General features: G+C 45.1%; 1 protein-coding gene across 11 annotated transcripts in view; it reads left to right on the top strand.

Annotated features, from left to right (window-relative positions):
* Positions 1-9,679, top strand: part of STARD13 (StAR related lipid transfer domain containing 13) — a 308,854-nt gene extending 299,175 nt beyond the window's left edge. For all 11 annotated transcript variants that reach the window (XM_074567737.1, XM_074567755.1, XM_074567772.1 and 8 more), the window contains 6 exons: positions 947-1,154; positions 2,083-2,197; positions 2,983-3,204; positions 5,552-5,769; positions 8,864-9,040; positions 9,415-9,679. In XM_074567737.1, the coding sequence (XP_074423838.1) occupies positions 947-1,154; positions 2,083-2,197; positions 2,983-3,204; positions 5,552-5,769; positions 8,864-9,040; positions 9,415-9,532 (1,058 nt within the window). In that variant the 3' untranslated portion in view covers positions 9,533-9,679. The remainder of the gene's footprint in view (positions 1-946; positions 1,155-2,082; positions 2,198-2,982; positions 3,205-5,551; positions 5,770-8,863; positions 9,041-9,414) is intronic.
* The last annotated feature ends 8,543 nt before the right edge of the window (positions 9,680-18,222 follow it).

Consider the following 18,222-nt stretch of genomic DNA (forward strand, 5'->3'; position numbering starts at 1 on the left):
GATTGGGGATGAGATGATTAATGTAATAGTCTATATGGCATAGCATTGATGGAATTTCTCCATTTCCCCCAAACTCTCAGTTGCCTATTGTTAACCTATGATTGAAAGGCTGGCCGGTCGTCTTCTCTATGCATCAGACCCGCCAGTGCAGCAGTACAGGTGAAGGAGAACCAGGAGGCTGTGCGGGAAGAAAAGACATGTTGTATGGATTTAGCAAAGGCTCGTCTGACTTCTCAGAAAGACCTGGCTTTGCCACTTCTAGAAAATCAGAAGCATTGGGCTGTGTTCAGTTTGTCATTCATGTCTGAAAGCTTTTAAAGTAAAATGCTTGTACAAGGCTAGCAAGCAGAGCTTAAAAGCTGGCTGTTCCCTGCACTGTAAATCTACTTCCATTCTTCTTCCGTTCGATTATATAGAGCATATGTAATACCCAGAGGAGGGCTCCAAGTCCAAACTGAGAAAACTTATGGTAGTTTCAGAAATGAATCTGTCTGAGATGCTATTTAAGCGTATCCATTACCACTTTCATTAAACTCTTTTTATGGTTTAGGACACAAGTGTAAGTATTTTCCTGAAGCTTCTTTAAGACTTTTGAACTGCCTTCCCAGGGGACAAAAGAAACCTGCAAAATACCATTTAAAGACAGGAGCACTGAGTACTGCTCTCCCTTCATAAACTTTAAGTGAAGTTCAGTCTCTTTCTTGGGGAAGAGCCTTTCAAATATGCAGAGAAATGTCGTACACTGGTTAGGCGAGCTGTGCTTGATGGAGGAGCAAATACCACAGCCCTCCAACAACCAGCTGGTCTTCGCCCCTTCATCCCCTGTCATCTGCCTCTTCAGAAAGCCGTTCCCAGGGTGTGAATGCCTGTGCTAACTCTGCCTTGTTCCTGGCTCCTTATCTGATCTTGCAAGTGACCCCCTTGAACATCCCTTGCTCTTCCTCAGACGTCCCCAAGGAGCAGCGGCTGCAGGCGGTGCAGGCAGCCATCATGCTGATGTCCGACGAGAACCGGGAGGTTTTGCAGACTCTGCTGTGCTTCCTGAGCGACGTCACCTCCGTGGAAGAGAATCAGATGACTCCTATGAACATCGCTGTTTGTCTGGCACCTTCCCTCTTCCATCTCAATATAGTGAAGAAAGAAAGCTCACCGAGGTAAGTTTCTTCTCAACACCATAAATGGTCATATCCTTAGCACAAAATGATGTTTTCCGTGTTTCTAAAGGTATGCAGGATAAAATTTTCCAAACCATCTGCTTTCCAGCACAGGTTACATAGGGCATGGCTTCAGTGAGAGGGGAAGGCCCATGCTGCAGAGCCAGAAGCCCACCTGTACACGCACAGACGGTGTTTTCACCAGCCCAGCAGGCGTTTCCGTGTTTCTGGCTGGCTGTTGTGAATATACAGTGCCAGCTTTCCATGCAGAATTTCACTGGGGCGCTAGTGAGTTTTGCATAAGTAATGTTAACTTCTGTGAAGGAAAAGGGCCTGATTTTGCTCTGGTTGAAGCCAAAGACTGACCGTGTTTTAAAGGATCTTAATACGTAGATTTTCAGTGAGTGGTTTTTCACTCTGTATTTTCTGGCTATGTTCTGCCACTTGGGAAACCGAGTTTATTTCAGGCCACATTAAAATGGCGTGTAACGTGGTGAGTGTAGACTAAACAGGGCATAGACCCTCCTAAACATCAGTGGTCCCAACTTGATGTCCCTGCTGACTTTTTTTTTCCCCCCATCTGGTTCAGAATACAGAGATTCTTGGTTATGTACCTCTATGACCAGTGTCTGAGCAAGCAGTAACAACAAAAACCACTGTACATCATGTCTGTTAGAAATCCATTTCAAAATGTACAACACCTAATGCAGGACATGCATAACCTTTCCTGCTTTTTACCTTTGGCTCAGCAATATCTTACGTAAATATTTTTCCTTCAAAAAAGGCCCAACAGTCTGAGCAATCTTTTGTGATAAATAAAAACTAAAGATAGGCTTTTCTCTCTGGTGTTCTGAACATCCTGCTGCTGTTTGCTTTCGTATTAAAAAGATTCAGCTCTTTTTACCTGAGACACTGAATTCAATTACAGAGTAATACAGAAAAAATATGCAACAGGGAAGCCAGATCAGAAGGACCTCAGTGAAAACCTGGCAGCTACTCAGGGACTTGCTCACATGATAATGGAATGCAACAAACTTTTTGAGGTGAGTGAGAGACTCAAACAGCATTATTCATGGCCACATAATGCAGCATCCTTTAAAGTATTTATGTTTATGCTTAGATTTTCTGTTTTGTATTAGCTCAGAGATTGATGGTGCCTCACTTATTTGTAAACTTGCTCCATCTAAAGTTTATTTATCTCATTTCGTTATGACTGTTCCCTTCTAGCATTCAGAGACACAACTATTAAAAATGATGGGTAATTAGTCTGTGGCAGTTTTCAACCCAAATTAATGGATTAGGAAATCTTAGTCTAATTAAAATAAAAATCTGCTGTTTTAACATTTCATGTTATTATAACGCTTTTAGCACCTCAGTTAAAACTTATTCATCTCAAAAAGAAGAGCCAATACGCTTTATTTCTGTGTGTCATGCAATAAAGTTAAAATTGCATAAGGAGATGCAGTCTCCCTGCATCTTTCACTGCAGGCGGAGGAGAGATAATGCTCCTATCTATCTCCCTTCCCCAGAAGCACAAGGCAACATTTCTGGGGGCTAGGGGAGCAACACAGGTGTGTTGACAATAGAGTCTAATACGGTTCTGCATGATTAGTGCTATTCTGAGCCACGGACTGTTTCATTACACTACTTTGATTTCTCATCTTGCATAAGAAGCAAAGACAGAAACAAGTATCCGTTTTACGGCTCATAGGCTCATTGCAATTGGATGTTGAATGGTCGATCAGCCTAGAAACACAGTGCCTTAAGGAAAAGTTCTCAGCAAGAGGTTTTCCCTGTATGTTTCCCCGCCACACCTTCTGTGGCACAGGTCCCTCATGAGATGGTCACCCAGTCCCGGAACTCCTACGTCGATGCCGAAGTGCATTCTCCCACCCTGGATGAGCTCGGGAAGCAAGTGGATGAGGAAGGGGGGAACTATCAGATGTACCTGGAAAGTCTCATGCAGAATCTTCAGAAAGAAGCAAAAGAGAAATTCAAAGGATGGGTCACGTGTTCCAGTGTAGAGAACACAGAACTCGCCTACAAAAAGGTAATTTGGGGAGATGGGGAAGAAGCAGTAAAGAAACCAAAGCAAAATACAGCCTAGCTATGGGTCACCCTGACTTGTCGCATGGCTAAATACATATCCTTCTGTCTGGTGAGGCACACAAATTTTTTTAAAAGGCTACTAAAAGCAGTTAAAAATGTAATATAATAATGATTCAAATATGAGGTTCCAGGAGAAGGCACAGAAAGCAAGCTAAGGTCTCTAAAATGGATGAAGTAAGTGATACAGCAAACAATGCAACCAGAGAGTGAGCTGAGACTTTAAACAACAGATAACATTGCTTGGGTAAGCTCTTTGACTGGGCGACAGGCAAAGTTTTTGACCATCTCCTGTTTTTTGCCAGCAGTTTGGAGAACACATCGAGAACATAGGTATTAAAACACCTCTTCAGGCTGCCCACTTGCTTTACTTACCCAGGCCAGACGTAATGCCAGTTTTATCCCTGATCCTCTTGTCCTTGTTTCCCGTGGATTTTTGATATCTGCAACCTTTACCAAAACTTCCGAAGCTGTTCCAGGTTCTGTCGCTTCTGCAGGGAAAGCCAGACTGCTGCAGCCAGGAGGAGGGTGCAGCAGGCTCCCTGCAGAAAGGAATGCTTTATATTTTTGTACTGCGCTGAAAATTTTTTTCCCCCGCGGTTTATAAAACATTAATTTGCATTTTTTATTTTACTATTTTTTTAAAAATTTTTAAATCAATAAGTAATCTAGGACTAGCACTTGTTTTGCTAGCCCTGGCGTTGCTCTGTACATAAGCTTCAAAGTTTCCTTTTTTGTTGTTGTTTATTTTATATTTTGCAATGGTTTTCTCAGTATTTAATAGGGGGGTTTTGTAATAGTTTTTAATGGTTAGATTTTTTTTTTTCTTTGGTGAAGCGAAGCGGCCCTTCTGCAGGGTCCGTGCAGAAGTGGCGTTCAGGGCTGTTGGAAATGCAATGGCAGGGGGTTGGGACTAGATGATCTTTAAGGTCCCTTCCAACCCAAACCATTCTATGATTCTGTGATTAAACCAGCAGTGGCAAGCAAGAGAAGGGGGTGGGTTAGGGGTGGGTGACACTAGTTTGGCAGGGAAAGGGCACTGGGAGGAGTGTGGAGTGTGGATGGTAAGGGGTCAGGGGCTCTTAGTGGCCGGAGGCAGCGCTACCCCTATTTAGGCAGTCACCACCCCTCTGTTTGGGCAAAGAAATCACAGTTTCTCAGGTTTATAGCCAGCTTCTGTGAGCGGCCTCTGCAGGGAGGGACTGCAGAAGGTTGGGAAGGGCTCAGGATGGGAGTATGGTGTGGGAGAGGGGAGGGAGTGAATAGGGGCACACACAGGTCTGGGGTCAAGGGCATGTGAGGCTGCAGCGGGGATTGGGAGCTCCTGAGGCTCTCAGGCAGGAGGACAGGGGAACTGAGAGCTTTGGGGAGAAGGAATTATAACAACATAAAATAATTTTAGGTGGGAGTTGGGTTTCTGGGGATGCAATCCTGGGTCTGTGGGAGGTGCTGGAGGTTTCTGGAGTGCTAGCATTGGTATGTGGGGATGCCAAGGTAGGGAGGGGTTAGAAAAGCAGGGCTTGCAAGATCCAGTGCTTACGTTCAACTTGTTTGCTGCCTGAAATATGACAGCCCTAAAGCCGTGCAGATATGATGTATGTGTGGATTTTAGGATATTCATCTTTTACACAGCCTAGCACTTCCCACTCCCTGTATTGCGTGCAGTGGAGGTGTAACAAGTAACAGGAGCTGTGAGTTAGCAAGCAGTCTGTGTGTTCCTTCTTTAAAAGGCATTTTCCCAATACTTCCCTTGCGGCTATTTTGAAGAGCAAACATCTGTGTATCTGACACATAAGTGAACCAACATGTGTTCTTCTCTTCCACCAATTAACCAGGAGAGTTAATTGACCCTCAGTCCCAGCTAGAGCATCCGATTGCCCACGGCGGTGGCTTTATTTCAGCCCATGGTTTTGGTCTCTCCTTTCATCTGTTTTTACTTCTACACACAGATGTATTCTTCATTACAGTTAGCATGCTTGGGGTTGAAAAAGTGTCCGTTACACCAGAAATAATACAGCAACTCCATTGGCGCTATGGGAACTGCTCCGATAATACCGGTGTAAGAGCAGAAGTAATGTATCACTTCAGTTTTCCATCCGAGACTAGTATGCATGTGTCTTCATATACAGAAGAGCAGCAGCAATAGCAGTAATAGTGACGGTTAGCAGGGAAATACGCCTGCTCTTAAGCTAAAGCCAGATACCCATACCAAGATTCTGTCATCAGTGGTCCTCTGCCGAACATATGCATATAGATCATGGGGTTTTATGTTCTTTGTTACTTTGCTCCAGGTTGGGGATGGGAACCCCTTAAGGCTTTGGAAAGCCTCGGTGGAAGTTGAAGCCCCCCCATCAGTTGTCCTGAACCGAGTGCTGAGAGAACGTCACCTCTGGGATGAGGACTTCTTGCAATGGAAGGTGGTCGAGAGCCTGGACAAGCAGACGGAAGTTTACCAGTATGTTTTGAACAGCATGGCTCCTCATCCCGTCCGAGACTTCGTTGTTCTAAGGTAAGCTAAGGGCAGTTCTCCAGTCCCTTTGCTTCCTGCAGTGCGTGCAAGGAAGATCTGGTCTTATCTCAGCCTTCGCATCTGTATAATTGTGCTTCGAGAGCTCTACTTCTGGGCAGCAGTGTTGATTTCTCAAACTGAATTAAAATCGTACACCTAGAGCATGCTGACCTTTTCTCTCATGTAATTTGAGCAGCACATACTCCTGAGGCCATAAATATCATTTCTTCCTTAGAACAGATGTCTGATAATAGCTGCTGTTCTCTCTTCGCTTTGTTTGTTGTCAAAACAGTGCAAATAGAACCCAGTTGTTTTTTACACTGCTTTTGCTGTTCTCTGGGGAATGTTTGATGTTTAAGAGCCAAATGTTTAGTAGAGAAGATAGTGATGCTTTTAAGCTAAGGTTGTTATACGGTGTCTATATAAGTTGTTATTTTAGATTTGCAGCTGGAGCCTTTGTAGACCAAGAAATGCTAACCCATAAAAATCCTCGTGTGGAAAGGAACAGAAAGGGGCGGTAGATATGTATTCTGACTGTCTTCCAGGGGATGACATCTCTCAAATAAATGTATAGCTGTGTATCAATTTTCCAAATTCAATCCCAGTTCTGCCATTGTCTATCTGCCTGTACAGAACAGATAAAAATATTCCTCTTATGTACCTTCTGCCTTTGAAATCCTGGCCCTTTCCTTGCTAGGAGCTATTGTGGAGCTGCTGACATATTTCACTTACAGGGTCGTTCCTACAGTTACTTATTTCAGGATGATTTTGTGCATTCCTGTTCTTGGTCTCTGCTTTCTTTGCTTGAAATGATGTGCCAGAGAAATACTAAGCAGTTTTGACAAAGGAAATAGTCCAGTGAGTCAGGGTTGTATTAGCAGGAATAAAGATTGAAGGAAAAAGATGAGCCCAATAAAATATAATTATAATAGTACGTCCCTTTTATGAACTTCAGTATTCTCTTAGAGAATGATAACATGCAGATATTGTCAGTATAAAGGAAGAATTATTGGAACTCTTGAGGGAAGATTTTAAAAAATATTTTCTGAAAGTTCTTTATAAAGTTAAAACACCAATTGTCCCGTTACTCTATTTCCTTTGCCTTCCCACAGTACACTGGGCTAAATTAAATATTTTGTAATTAATTTTCTTGAATACTATTATTGACTTAAACCAATGATAAATTTGGCCCTCTGCATAGCGGCAAGAACATTATCTGGGAGCGGCGGGGAGGTTTTGATGACCATAATTCTGTCCTCTTATTTGGCACTTAGTTCACTATTAGGTTTCATGGTGTTTTATGTTCTTTAAAGACCTGCTGTGCAGTCACATCAGTTAAAGAAAAATCTTGCCGTTGAGTTCTCATTCTTTTCACTAACCCAGGCAGAATGACCCCCAAGGACTGAAATACATATCATAAAACTGAGTCCCGGTGGGTTTTTAAGGGCTGAAAACAGCCATCAGGCAGATCTGTCAGACTCTGTTGTTTTATCTCTTTTGATTTGTATCATTAAGTCTAGAGCAAGGTTAGCCAGTGATATCGCAGTCAGTTTGATACCTTATGATTGGTGGGAAGTGAACAGTGAAATTATAATTCGCTTCTGGGGACATGAGTAAATATATTTTAACAGACAGCAGTTTTCTCCTTCCCAATCAAACTTCTGGCTGTGAAAGGATGAACTTAGTTGTTCTTTTCTTTCTTTTTTTTTTTTTTTCAACATGACAGTCATAACAAGGGGATTAGGCTCCCTTGAGAAGGCTCTGATGGTAAGAGGATAGGGGCGATGTTTCATATGCCTGGGATCTGATGCAGCTCTCCACTGCCCTGCACTGGCATCGCTTTTCATTAAAGATTCCTCAGATGTTTAATGTTCATTAAGTATCACAGCATCTTTGTGAGTTAGGTGCCGTGCCTGTTTTTACTACTGTAAGACATTTAGAGAAGTACAGAAACTGGCTTAAATCCATATAACTGGGAATAGGGATCATCAGTCTTCTGCAGTCCCTGGGATACATATTTTTCCACTTCGCAAATGGCCCAAAATGATATGGTCACATCTAAGCACTGTGCAGGCATTCACAGTAGCAGGTTCAGCATTTGACAGTAGATCTGAGGTGCGATTTGCTACTCTCCACGTGTTTCATCTGCCAAGACAGTTCATCATTTTTATTAATGCACAGACCTTCTGTGGTCTGTGCATTAATGCACAGTAAAACCTTCTGAAGTCGGTATCTTCCTACAGTGTGTTAAATAACAGCTCAGTTTCATATAGGGAGAATGCAGAACGTTAAAATTATCTGATGAAGTCCAAACTTCAACAGTCCTTGAAAGCAGCTTACCTGCTAAAACATGATACTTCCCAAGGTAGCATAATCGCTGTCTCAGTCCATGGCAAGATGATGCGCATTACACAACACAGCGGGAATTTCTCATTTCTTCCCACAGCATAGGAAAGAGCAGAGGAGAAAGATACGAGACACCAGAATAGGTAGAGAATGCTTGCAGAACAAGAAACAAATATTAAGTATTAAAGGCTAGGGCTCCTGAACTTGGTGGAAAACTTCTGCAGCATGTAAGACAGGCTTGAAATTTGGGAGAGGGTAAAAATGAAAGGACATTTTGTTTTTAATTCAGATGCCCTTGAAACATGTTCTGGGAGTTTCAGAAGTCAATGTGGGTAGTAGTGAGGATTTCTGCATTTGTTGTTCTGTAAGTCTGCATGGGTACAATGCAACATTTCAGCCTTTGCTGGATGGCTTATGCTCACTTTATCTCCTTTCCAAAACTTCTGTCTGTCTGCAAAAGGCTGTACCGTGCCCTGTAATATATAATGGTTACAAAATGCTTGTGTGGAGAAGCAAAACTTCTCCACCTGGAGCCTGCAACAACATAGATGGGTGACCGTTCCACATCATGGTCAGACTCACAACTGGGGAACATGAAACTCTTCCAGGGACTCCTAGGACGGTCGTGGCATTGCAGGCAACAACAAGGACAGGCAGACAAGCAAACTCTATCTTTAATTCTGGTTCTTACTCGTGTGCCCAAAAGTTTCGTTACTAAAGTGATTCCATCTTGAATGTGTTGCTGCAGGACGTGGAGGACAGATTTGCCAAAGGGGATGTGCATGCTGGTGGCCATCTCTGTGGAGCACGAAGAGGCTCCTCTTATGGGAGCTGTGCGAGCCATCGTGATGGACTCTCAGTACTTGATAGAGCCTTGTGGCTCAGGAAAAGCCAGGCTGACCCACATCTGCAGAATTGACCTGAAGTAAGTATCCCACCTGCAGAAAGCAGATGTCCATTCAGAAGGGCAAAAACCTCCAGCTCAGGGAGGAGAGGTGTTGGGAACAGAGGACATGGTCAAGGTAGCTTTGCTGCTTTGGAGTCTTTCTGGTCTTTTCTATCCACCAAGCTCATTTCTCTGCTCAGCATCTACCGCTGTTATGATGTGATCATAGAAATAAAATCTGCTTATTTGAATACTGCAAGGGAGAACTTCAGAGTACGCTTACAATGACAAGTATTTGAAGTCCACACTGCCACCGTGGGCAGCGGGGAGTGGGAAGCACGGCAAGCCCTTTCCTGCGGGGCACATTTCTTGAGTATTTGAGTTTCTCAATAATTCTCTTTCCATTTCTTCAGAGGACATTCCCCAGAGTGGTACAACAAAGGCTTTGGACATCTGTGTGCAGCAGAAGTTGCCAGGATCAGAAACTCATTTCAGCCTCTGATTGCTGAGGGACCAGAAACAAAAATCTGAGGAAGTGTTCCTGGGAGCCTGGGAGCATAAATCGTGGTCTGGCAGGGAACAGGAAGGCTGAAAGCAAAGATCTTATTTAAGCTGCAGAAATCTGACCAGACCTGGGTCTGTACGAAGGTGAAACAGGAATTTTATAGGAAAGTTCTTTTATTCTGGAGACTTCACTTGCCCCCACCACATAGCCACATCCCTTCTGTATTAATTTCAATTATTGAAGTAAACATTTCTTCAGAGAGCTTTTATCATTATTACTTTAAAATCAGACTATTGCCATTAATTGTGTGTTACAGAACTCTGGTATTTAAAGGCTTCTAAGAAGCATATTTTAATTGTAAATAAATTATGTACAGTATGTATATATTTATCTATATTATATCTATATATATGTATATGTATAAATTAATTATTTTGTATATAACTCAGTGCAAATCACTTGCATCAGTCGGACCTTAAATGAATCCGTCACTTGTTTCTTAGTGTGTCACTGCTACATAAGCTGTGTTTGCTATTATCACAGGGCTACCGGGCGTAATCCGTGTGATAACAAAACGCCTGTTGTCAAATATGTTTCGTGTTTGTGTATGCTGTGAGAAGGTACCTAGAAATAGATGTAGGAAGAATTAAAAGAACTAAGGAGGAGGGAGGCTGCTGTACGTTTAAAAATAATGAGGAGTGGATCAGTTTCACCAAATAAAGTACATGGAAATGTTAACTGAGATGACAGACATTTTGAAGGCCATTTCTATTCAGCTGCAGAAAGTTTGTGTACAGGGTTTCGAAAACTTACCCGTTGCCTTAATTAACGGTATATCTGCCGCTAGAGAACCTCGCTATGTGCAGCGTTCATAGTAACTGCTCATTCTTGGAGAGTACAAGATAACACTGTGTGTACTGAGGTGTCTGAAGTCAGATCAGTAAGTTATTAAGCTGTAAATCTGTTTTTTTGGCATTTTGTCTAGGTTCTGAGTAAGTGTTTCTGTGTTGTTCCTTCCTTCTCCCATAGAGATGGCTAATCGTTAAGAAACTCCAAAGCAGATTTTCCACATCCAGTGGACACAAAGACAGGCAGATGAATACCATGCCTTTTAATATTCTTACTATAGAAATAACTAAACTTTTTTAAAGCTTTTAAACACACCTTGGAGATTTAAAAGACTAAATGCAGACTATGCTTGGAAAGATTGCTTTTATAGTAACAGCATTTTCATATTATATTGCACTGATCTGCAGGATCCTGCCTCTGTAAGCATCAGTGGGAGCAGGATTAGCCCCTGACTATGAGGAGTAGGAGCCATTTAAGCCTATTATATCATTTCATTTTCAGGGACCTATTATTTTGCTAATGGAAGAATGCTTTAAAAATAATAATAATAATAATTTGTCGACGTTACGTTTGAGGCAGGGTTCTGTTTTGTTTTTAACTAACCTAAGACCAAAAATTGTGTTACATCTATGATTCAATAAGAATGTACAAGCCTGTTAATACTGTTCTTCATTATTCGCATTTGTTCACTTTGACTTTATTTATTGCTGCATAAACCAGCTGAGTCATTCATAGCCAGCGTTTTAGCTCAGTCCTTCCAACAAAATCCACTAAGATTTAGTATGAGGTCAATTAAGCAGGATACATGTCCTACATGAAGCTACAGAGTAAATGGAGAAGTCTTTCCATGCAGTGGCACTACCAGTGCTTTGAATCTGCCCCAGGTATGGGGGCTGTGGGGTGGACCACGTGTGGTCCTTGATTGCTGCTAGAGCACGGTCCCACGTGCCATCATGCATAGGCATAAGGGCTCTGCTGGTGAGGGACAGCCCTGTAAGCCGAGGAAGCGAGCCGGTGGGAGCTTGGGGTGGACAGGGGCAGGGTGACCCAGCACAGTCATGCCATGGAGCAGCAGGACTCCAAAAAAGTCACTGTTGTCTTTTCCCCCCGTGAGCTGCCTCGCTTTCTGTCTCACACACGTTGTGTTGTGCAACTCATAGGATCGGGGAGGTTGGCTGCCCGTGAGCTCCTGCCTCGAGTTTATGGCCAACAATAGTTGCCATGTGCAACTACTGCATGTTTTTACGTCTTAAAGACAGGGGAGCGCTCACACCCGTATGTGGCCATGCTGAGCTCTGGCAACCACCAGCCAGCCACAGGGCACCATCGCTGCCCACATCCAGCCTTCCCGAGAGCAAGCGGTGGCTTGTGAGCTGGTGGGGCAAGGCCAGTCCCCTGGTTCCAGCGGGACTGGCATCCCAGAAAGCAGCACCTCCTCCCCAAATGCCTGTAGCCCCATGGCAGCAGGTTTCGCGCCGGCTTTTTTTTCCAGAACACTAGCAACTAGAGCACTTCTGCTACATTAGTTGCTTAAATGACTACAATAGCGCCTCAGTATTAATGGACGCAGAATTTCTGGCCCTGGGAATGGCAGTTGTCTGACAGTAAATAATTTCTTAAGGAAATGAAGGGAAAACCTGGACAGTGGTTCTATCCTGTCTGACAAGTCATTGCTCAGCTGGAAGGGGCTTGGTGCCACCTGCCACCATTAATGAGGTAGGGTTGTCCTCCTACCCTTGCAGAAGCCCTATCAATATGCTTCCGGCATCTCTAAGCCATGTATCAATGAAATAAGATTTCTTTAAAATGCACATTATGTCATGTCTACCATTCAGCTACCACAGTATTTTGTATTGTTACATTGCCATTGAGAATACGTTATGATAATTGCATTTTTAAATGTTATACTCATATCAATACCTCACATTTTTACCTCATCTGTTGGTATCAGTCATTAGTTGTAAATAAATAATTGCAGAGTTGAATAAATTTGCATACACTAAAGAATCCTGTTTCCTTTGTGTGCTCGCTTCATCCATTGGCACAAGAAACACGGTACATTTATGCCCTTGCTTGCTTTATTGCAACCTGCTGTACCCTAAGCTGTTCTGATATGGGACTTCAATAATGATTTTGGGCGCAAAATGATACTGTTGTCCATTATATTTATCCTGTAGTGTCCTTAAGTATACAAGAGCTTCATGGCAAAGATTATGTTTTCCAAAGAAGCCATTAAGCTAGGATGGCTGGCTTGAGAAAGGTAAACTCAGGTCTTCAACAGGGTTTAGGCCCCTGACTCCAACTGAATTCAGCCATGTTTCTGCATCTACATTATTTTCAATAACCATCTAAGAGTGACTGTGGATCTGCGATGCTGAATGTTGGATTCACATTACCAGACTTCAGCCATCTCAAATCGATCAAGACACTGCAAAGGAGAAAAAGATGCAACAGCAGGATAGTGATTCCTGTGGTCTGTCTTCCACCTATCTACAGCTGGAATAAACGTTCCTTTGGATGGGCCTATATGTCTCCAACTTTCTCTTGAATTATCAAAAGAAGCAGAGTCTCAAAAAACAGGATGCTGAGCAGGGAGTCAGCTGAGGCACCATCAAGGAGAGGATAAGTTTTTATGTCCCACCATTCAGGGAAAGCTCAGTATTAAACTTTGGACTGAAAGGAAGCACTTTTCTCCAATTTTTTGCCATGGCAGAAATGGTCAGCTGTACAAATCCACCCTTTCTTGCAAAAAACAAAAATACAGTATGCAATGCACTCTCATTCCAAATCTCTCCCTCCCACCCACATGCAGCAATGTCAGTGCAAACAGACTGTCTTAACCCTAACCTTAACCAGGATTCATCTCCTGGTATGTTCAGTCTTTGTAATTTTGAATTCTTGGGCATCCATCCTCTCTACAGCACCTTGCAGGAGTCACCTGAAAGCCATCCCACTGCTTGATGCACTTGTTAGACAAGAGCACAGGCTGAACATACTGAAATGACTGTGAGATGAAAATACTGGAAGAAATAGCCAGAAGACTGCTGGAGCCTGCAAATCAATTAGGAGAGGATGAAAGCTGATACTGCTGCTCCAGCTCAATAGTGACATGGAAGAGCTGGAGAATGAACACAGACCTTGCCAGACAAAAAGCAGCACTTAACTGGCATGACGTGCTCACGGTCCCTTAGGGATTTAGCATGGCCATGTCATGCTGTCCCTGCCAGATGTTTGTCCATCATAGCTCCACGAGGGCTTCATTTGGGTGGGTGCTAGGCCAGGCAGATCATGTTGCTACAACTGCAGTTGCACATCGTGGTGTGACAGGACCAGGAATGTGGGGCATCAAACCCCAATTTAGAACAAGGTGAGTGTTTGGACTTTGTTAAAATGTACAATTTCAGTTGTGAGGCATCTGGTTCCCTCAACATCATGGGTCACTCAGCTATACTATGTAGAAAGCTAACATTTTCCCCCAAAGCAGCAACGGATTCAGAGCAGATCCCACCTAACACTGTGTGACTGTAGACTGTCCCGCTCCAGTGTGCAAGAAACCCAGCTCAGCAAACACACGGGTACGTGGAACTCAAGGGCTAACACAGAGCAGGGCAGTGCATCTGGGTTAATGAGTAAATGACAAGGAAAACATTACAACACTGCTAATAACTATTTGCCTGCCTTTTACAGGCTCATGTTGGGGAGGTCTCACACACTCCCAGCTACTCTCCCTAAGCCACAACAGGACCCAGACACCAGAGGCTCTGATGAAGTTTACCATCTCTTGCAGAAAAAGTAGCCTGGGCACTTACCTCCTTCTGCCCCTTTGACTCTGAAAGAAGGATCTCTATCCCACTAACTCACTACTGACCTCCCACAGGTAGCTATTTTCCACTGCCCTCTTCCCCTGCCTAAAACCAGCTTGAGCCCAACATGCCCTGTTCCCTGCTTAGTCCCGCCATGGAGCGTGTTTAGGGAAGGGCAATGAAGCTGGTGAGGGGTCTAGAGAGCAAGTCTTATGAGGAGCGGCTGAGGGAGCTGGGGTTGTTTTAGGGCACTGAGGATGTTCAGCCTGGAGAAAAGGAGGCTGAGGGGAGACCTTATCGCTCTCTGCAACTACCTGAAAGGAGGCTGTAGAGAGGTGGGGATCACTCTCTTCTCCCAAGTGACATGCAATAGGACAAGAGGAAATGGCCTCAAGTTACACCAGGGGAGGTTTAGATTGGATATTAGGAAAAATTTCTTCACTGAAGGAGTTATCAAGCATTGGAACAGGCTGCCCAGGGAAGTGGTTGAGTCACCATCCCTGGAGGTATTTAGAAGGTGTGCAGACGTGGTGCTTAGGGACATGGTTTAGCGGTTACTTGGCAGTGCTAGGTTAACGGTTGGACTTGATGATCTTAAAGGTCTCTTCCAACCATGATTCTATGATTCTATGCCCGTCTGCTGGCTGGACTCCAACCTTCACCCTGTTCGCTCAGCCCAGGCTGCACAGAAGGCCACCAGGCCCAGCCTTCAGGGCAGGCTGATCATGATCAGTGGTCCCAGCCCCAGCTGCAACAGGGGGGAGTCAGGCATTGCCAGCTTGCCAGGGCTCAAGTCTGCAAATGTCCCATGCCCCACACGAGGGACAAAGATCTGGGGTGAGGAGAGATCATTTTTACTTCTCTCCTCCAAGGAGGCAGGAAGGCAAGCGGGGAATAACCAAGAGCCTGAATCACAACACAGGTGCTCCTCAGCCCCACCACAATGACAAGTAGGGGCCTTCGATCCTGTCCCAGGGGGAGCGCGTCTGGTAAGACGGGGAGGCTAATGCTAGCCACGGTTTGAATGCAGTGAACTGTCCTTCACCTTGAGCAGAGAATTAAACTGCAGTGTGTGGGTCACTGGCAGCAGTTTGCAAGGAGGCAGGGTGGGGGCCCAGTTTTCTGCACTTTAACAAGAAAATGCCTCATTCTGCAGCAAGAGCTTCTGCTCCAGCAGAAGACTGACTGCCCTGCTTGGCCAGAGCAGCTGCACAGAGCTCTGCTGGCAGGCAGCTAGAGGATTACGGGTTATTTCTTCATCAAAATACTCGATTCTGCAAAAGGCACTAGGGAAACTCAGCCTAAAACTGCAGGCTCTGCTCTTTCTCTTTCACCTGCTCGGAGCAGCTCGGAGACAGACACGACTGAAACACGGAGCCAGCACTCGATACAGTGAGCATTTGCAACAGCTTGCGATTTATGGGCGCAAATTAGCCACACGGCCATCTGTCCCTCCCCGGACCACGCCTGGCCCGCTCCTTGCTGGAACAACTCCTTTTCCTTGAGAGGATACATATCAAATTACTTTTTTTTTTTTCTTTAATTAAATAAATGTGGGAACCACAGGTGGGGCAGCAGGCGGCAGTAACCCTCTCAGCAGCATCTGCTGGCCAGCAGTGCCCGGCCCCGCATGCGGGACAGATGCTGGGTGCCTGCCTGCAGCCTGACCCCAGCCTGCTCGGCCACCCAGCTCCACCTCGCCGACACCAGCTAGGCTTGGTCTTCATGGCAGTAGGACCACAAGCACCACAGCTCGTCTGACTTGACCACAAACAGCAAATCCTTTTTTTCCCCCCCAGAATCTCTCAGTTTAGAGACTTGCCATGGGGTTAAGTGAAAGCAGAGAGCTTGTTTAGCAACACCAAACACCCGTCCATGTGCCACACTGCTGGCTAACCAGCATGAGCAAGAAGCTCACCGTGGCTGTAAGTGCAGACCGCCCATGGGTTCATGGCTGCTCCGGTGTTTTACCCAGTGTCAGCTGGCTCCTGATGGGGTAGGAACTCGGAACTGGGTCTATGAAGAGAAAGTGCAGGATTTCAGCTCTTTAGCCTGGACTTCTCTTTCCCTGAAGAGCCATGTCCCTTTCCTCTTGGCCCAGGGGTCACACCAGCCTGCACCCCTTACCGAGGCTCGTAGCATCATGTCTGCTGCTGTGCAAAAGAGGTAAAAAAAATGATTTAAGGAAAGCGTCCCATTCTTCAGTGGCTGTATTTGGGGATCCCTGGTGAGCAATAGGGGTGCTGGTGAGGAAGGACGAGCTCTGCTGCTGCAGCTGCATTACCGCGGCATTGGCGGCCATGCCCACACGTAGGGCAGGACAGCAGCTCCCTGCTGGGGCCGTGGGACAGTAAGACCCCCATTTCAGAGGCGGCTTTTGGCAGTCCACCACTTCCCATGAGGTTGCAGAGCCTGAGCCAGACTGCCCACCGGCATGACACCAGCGTACACCCGGCCCCACCAGCACTGAACCCACCCCAACATGGAGTGAGCCACCACACGTGTTTTGTTCGCAACCCCTTCCCAATCACCAGACCAAACCCTTCCACAAGCATCACCTTGAATGGGGTTTACTGCCTGCCCATGCTGATGCCCAACCATGGCTTTATGTCTTTTTAAGCTGGGGCTATGACCCGGTAGTCTCATGAGGTTCTCTCTGCACTCAGAGAGGTGCCAAGATACTTGTAAAGAGCTGAGCAGTGACATTCACCTCACTGCTGAAACCACCAGGACAGGGGTGGAAAAGTTTGTGGTTACTATCAATGGGAATAAAAATAATGGTTGCAAATAATGAAAAATTAAGTGGGTATCACTGGGCTAAGCCAAAACGTTACAATATGGCCTCCTTGGCCTCCCAGTCTTTCTTGCCTTGGGCAACCTTTTCCAGCAATCACTGGTATTTATCAGAAAAGAGATACAGTTATTGCATTTGGGTTTTACAAATAATTGAGTAATTTAATCTTTTAAGTGCCTCTGAGATCACTTGCTGTAATTAAAGACAGAAGATGAATGACTGAAGTGCAAGAGCATTGGAGGACTTTAAAAATGAATGTGTCCTTGACTGCATCTCCTGTGCATTTATATAATGATTATCCCACATTAATATGACCAAACAGATAAAAAGAGAAAATAATAAGAGCTTGGTTGCATTATTTCTCTTCCAGCCCAATAATAATACATCACCAGCTGGAGGAATGTGCCTGTGAATACCAAGCAGGAGCAACCACGTGCTGCCGAGTGCAGGACCCCGTCGCCTCCCACTGCGAGGTGCAAGGGAAGGCAATATCCGCTCACGGATCCCGCAGCAATGTGGCAGATAAATGAGTTACAAATGTGTATAAAATTCACAAACTTCCACCAGAAGTGGACTTAAAGGCTCAGCTAGTGCTGGGAGAGATGACTGCAATGCTGGCAGCTTACTTTATCAGCATTTATTTTCTCAGCTTTTGGAAATAAGACCCATTCGATCCCAGTGGAGAGAGGGAGGCAGAAGGGTTGCTGCAAAGTAATAACCATCAACAAAAAATCCATAAGGCCTATAAACAGCATTTTGTCTTCTAAATAAACTTTACGCCCTGGCATACCTATGTCATACCTTGGTATTTTGCTCCCCATTTCATAGCCCAAATGTAAATAAATACGTGCCCGAGAGGGAAGAGGAGGTGGTGAGGGAGCTGGAGCTGCCTCTGCTCCATTCTTCATGGAGCACTAAGCCCCTGGATCAGGCCTGTCCCAGGCTGGAGGAGCCACAGCCTCGCACCCCTCAGGGCAACCTCCCACCCCTCAGGGCACCCTCCGGGCTGACCGGAGAGGCTGCAGCCTGCCGGGAAGCCCTCCTCGCCGCCTTGCTCCCCTCCCTTTCCTGGCAGGGCATGCGATGGCCTGCAGTTCCACTGAGCTATTGCCAGACTACAAAACTTTGTCACCTCATAAAACTTTACAGTGCAGGTAGTTTATACCATTACACCTCTTGAACTAAACACTCGGCCAATTCGCGGTTCCCTCCGGCGGGAGGAAAAAACAGATTTCTTCCTTCAGGTGTTGCGTTTCTGCGGCCCTGCTGG

This window comes from Larus michahellis, chromosome 1, assembly GCF_964199755.1.
Source record: "Larus michahellis chromosome 1, bLarMic1.1, whole genome shotgun sequence".
In the NCBI taxonomy this organism is placed as follows: domain Eukaryota; kingdom Metazoa; phylum Chordata; class Aves; order Charadriiformes; family Laridae; genus Larus; species Larus michahellis.